This window comes from Sinocyclocheilus rhinocerous, unplaced genomic scaffold (genome assembly GCF_001515625.1).
Source record: "Sinocyclocheilus rhinocerous isolate Xijiao unplaced genomic scaffold, SAMN03320098_v1.1 scaffold1069, whole genome shotgun sequence".
Classification (NCBI taxonomy): domain Eukaryota; kingdom Metazoa; phylum Chordata; class Actinopteri; order Cypriniformes; family Cyprinidae; genus Sinocyclocheilus; species Sinocyclocheilus rhinocerous.
In genome coordinates, this window is record NW_015635541.1 from 1815665 (window position 1) to 1819911 (window position 4247).

The window sequence follows — 4247 nt, forward strand, 5'->3', positions numbered from 1 at the left end:
ATAAACCTACACAGTACACACACATATTATGTACACAAAAACTTTTATTTTGGATGAGATTAATCGTGATTAATCGTTTCCCAGCGCTAATTATAAATAACTATATTTTCATAATATATTTCAATAACAAATGTGCAAATATTAAGTAAATAATAAATATAATTCTTAAAATATAAATAATAAATATTATTATTATTATTATTAAATATAATTTTTCCTCACATAGTATATATTGGTCTATGAAAATATACAGAAGCATGCCAATTTAGAGAGGCTTTTATATATTTTTTAAGATGTCCCTCACAAGAAGATTCTGATATTTGTGGGTCCTATCATAAAGACATCTGAAAAGCCCTGCTGCAGTTTACACGCAGGTGTTCATTAGTGCACACTGCAGATTACAGGTGTAATGAATGCTACGATTGCTCACAGGGGATCCAGGAGGCCCTTCAGGTCCAGGGAAGCCAGTCTCTCCCACAGGCCCTCGTTCTCCCTGTGTGGAAAGACAAAAGAGGGAAAATGGGACATCATCATTCTGTTGCCAAAACCTGCCGTATGACTGACAGCTGCTAACAAGCAACAAAGCAAATCTCACCGGCTCTCCAGGGATCCCTGGCTCTCCACGCGGAGCAGGCTTTCCCTATCAGTTACAGAAACGACAAGGAGAAAGAGTTAGACCTCAAACCTGGTGTCCATCTAAACCACATGTAGGCTGAGAACATGGCTAAAACATCCACTACTTTTATCTAAAAATTCATACATGATATGAAACCTTTAGCTTGTGACAGACCACTAAACCGTCACAGCTTCAATGTAAGAAAATCCCATAGGAACAGTTGCATTAAATATGCTTATCCAACACAACTAAAAATAAGTATTTTACAGTCCAATCGCAGTTATACTATTATATTGACAGCCTCAGTTTTTGACCAAAAAAACAAAAAACAATTACATATAGTTATATTCTCTTTAGGTTTATATATATCATAATATCATAAATTATTTTAATTATTTGGAATCATTTGTAATTATAAGTATCATTTATTAATATTAATATTAATAACAAACAATACTACTACTAATAATAATTATAAATAGTGCTGGGCAACGATTAATTGTGATTAATTGCATCCAAAATAAAAGTTTGTGTACATAATATGTGTGTGTGTACTGTGTATATTTATTATGTATGTATATATATATATATAATATGTTATGTTTATATATTAAATGTATTTATAAGCCAGTCTCTCCCACAGGCCCTCGTTCTCCCTGTGTGGAAAGACAAAAGAGGGAAAATGGGACATCATCATTCTGTTGCCAAAACCTGCCGTATGACTGACAGCTGCTAACAAGCAACAAAGCAAATCTCACCGGCTCTCCAGGGATCCCTGGCTCTCCACGCGGAGCAGGCTTTCCCTATCAGTTACAGAAACGACAAGGAGAAAGAGTTAGACCTCAAACCTGGTGTCCATCTAAACCACATGTAGGCTGAGAACATGGCTAAAACATCCACTACTTTTATCTAAAAATTCATACATGATATGAAACCTTTAGCTTGTGACAGACCACTAAACCGTCACAGCTTCAATGTAAGAAAATCCCATAGGAACAGTTGCATTAAATATGCTTATCCAACACAACTAAAAATAAGTATTTTACAGTCCAGTATTGTACATGTCAGAGACAGAAGTATATCTTCTAGCTTATAATATAGGGTTGAACTTTATTCTAAATAAAATTAAACACTAGAAAATAAACACTGGAAAATACATAAAACACTAGAAAATAAATTACTATAAAATAGTAAATAAATAAAGAATAAAATTAATTAAAAATACTTCAAATGCTACAAGCGAATTTTGGCATCAAAAAAGTATAATGTATAGAATGGAAATTGGACATTTACTTTGAGATTGGCTAAAGCTTACATTTAATAGTATTATTAAATTATTAGTATTTATTGAATAATTAATATAAAACTCAATATAAAAATATGGGAAACAAGTATGAACAATATTCAACATTGGTCGATGGGTTAAACTTTAATTTTACAATAAAACATTTACCACCTTTAGCTATGCAAGTTATCTTAATGTATTCTGCTTATTTTTAATCATATTTTCACTTATTCACAAAAACTTCAAACCATAATTGACGCACACCCAACTAAAAATCCTTATTCTATGAGAAGGATGGCACTTCTTGAATTTACTTAACAAAATAGTGTTTTCATTAACATTTTTGCCATTAATATTGTGAAAACTGACAATAGTGAATTCTGAAGGGGTTGCAGGCTCTGTATTGTGCCATTTACTTATTAACTATCTTATTGCTTGTAGCTTATTTCCTAAATAATAAATAGTTGTATGTGTAGTACAGTAATTTGAAAGCAGGAAAATAACAACAGAATAACTTACAGTAGGACCAGGAACACCAGGTGGACCATGTAGGCCAGGATCACCCTTCAAACACACAAACACACACATGTAAGACGACGAATCTACTGCAAAACCGCCTGAGAACATGTCAGAAAAACACAATGATTGTTTTTCTTTCTGTTCTCAAAACCAACTGTGCTTGACAAGTCCTCCAAAATCTTTGAGTATCTCTGTGTGTGTGTGTGTGTGAGAGCTGCTCTCTTTCCTCCATATGCGCTCTGCTGGCTTTAGGAATTAATGAGCTGCTTTTAAGTTTTGGGGCACAGCATGCAAATAAACAGCTTGAGATCAGGCAGCCTCGTGGCTGTTGTGGAGTCGGCGAGCGCGCAAAATGCTGCGACTACATCTTGACAAGTCCTTTCTGGGAAGAGTGGGCGAGTTTGATGCCGCTCAAAGGAGGAAGCTGCTCTGGCAGACAGACGAAAGAGAGTCTCCATGCACCAGCGCTCTGATACGTGCAGTCGGGGGGGGTCTGGACCATTCTGTGGGCTCGATTTAATGAAGCCTATTATTTCTACCCTCTCTAGTATTCTTGTATTCATGGTCTTTCTGTTGAATTCTCGAGTGCTTTGACTAAGCACTGCGGTGAAATTAGAATACTAACAATGTTTGAATCAATTATGAATGTCTGTGCACTATCCTCCATCTCTCTGTCTGTCACACACACACACACACACACACACACACACACACGCCAAAACTGCAATGTCATGTCAAATCGTGAAGGTACAGAGTGGAACGGCTGGTTGAGCTGTTGAAAGCTGTGTGTAATCTGGGACACTCAGACAGGGTGAGAGAGCGTCCAGTGACACGATTCATTCAAATGCGCTTACCTTAGCACCCGGCAGCCCCTCTAGACCTGGTAATCCCATCAGCCCCGGCTCACCCTGGAATAAAGGAAACACATTCCAACTCAGCACGGACACCTTCGTGAAAGTCTGTGTGGGGAGTGACAAAGTAAAAGTGACAATGCAACTAACTTCACTACATTTTTTCTGAAAACTAATAACCTTTTTTTCTCTAATGAAAACTGAAGAATTTTGGATTGGAAGTCATTATTGGGTGTCAAGTTGTTTAAAGAGAAATGCACAAATGGTGATTTTGAGTAAACGACTTTCAAACTGTGTCAATATTGGCACAATTACAAAAAAACTAATAACAAAAACAATTAAAAACACTATTTTAGCCCTCAGGACTCTTGGAAAAGTAATGAAAATGGTTCACCACAGTGTCATTTTCAACATCACAAATGTATTTATGTTTAATAGCATTACAATTTAGAATAAAATGAATTGCTTTACTAAAGCTAATTTAAAACCCCTTAACTGTCACTCACATTTTTGAACAGACATGAAAGTGCACGATCCAAACTTAAATTTTTATAATTCATGAACGAAAACATTTTGTAACATGATATTGATGTACCATTTTCATGGTAATGCAATGTTTGATTTTAAAATGGGTTTCAAAGGATGAATTTTGAGATTTAAAGTTTTCAATTGATATATAATTTCTGATGATTTCTTAATGAAAGCAACATGATGCGCTTTCTGCCGTCTCGGTCTGTAAACTTGAGCGTGAAACTCCGAGTATATCTTTGTCTTACAGACATTAAAAATATATCTATAGATAGTAGGGGTGTAACGGTACACAGATATGACAGTTCGGTACGTACCTCGGTTTTAACGTCACGGTTCGGTATGATTTCGGTACAGCAGGGGGGGAAACTAAACTTTTTTTTTTTTTTTAAATGGTTTACTGAGCAAGTTGCTCTTTCTTTAAATACATTCAGTTATAGTTTAAATG

The 4247-nt window shown here is 35.4% G+C and overlaps 1 protein-coding gene across 1 annotated transcript in view; it reads right to left on the reverse strand.

Annotated features, from left to right (window-relative positions):
* The window catches only part of LOC107747287 (collagen alpha-1(XIX) chain-like), a 140059-nt gene that overhangs the window by 17196 nt on the left and 118616 nt on the right, over positions 1-4247 (reverse strand). Inside the window, exons 42-45 of the mRNA XM_016561756.1 lie at positions 3275-3328; positions 2421-2465; positions 1375-1419; positions 431-493 (exon numbers count right to left, since the gene is read on the reverse strand). Coding sequence (XP_016417242.1) covers positions 431-493; positions 1375-1419; positions 2421-2465; positions 3275-3328 — 207 coding nt within the window. The remainder of the gene's footprint in view (positions 1-430; positions 494-1374; positions 1420-2420; positions 2466-3274; positions 3329-4247) is intronic.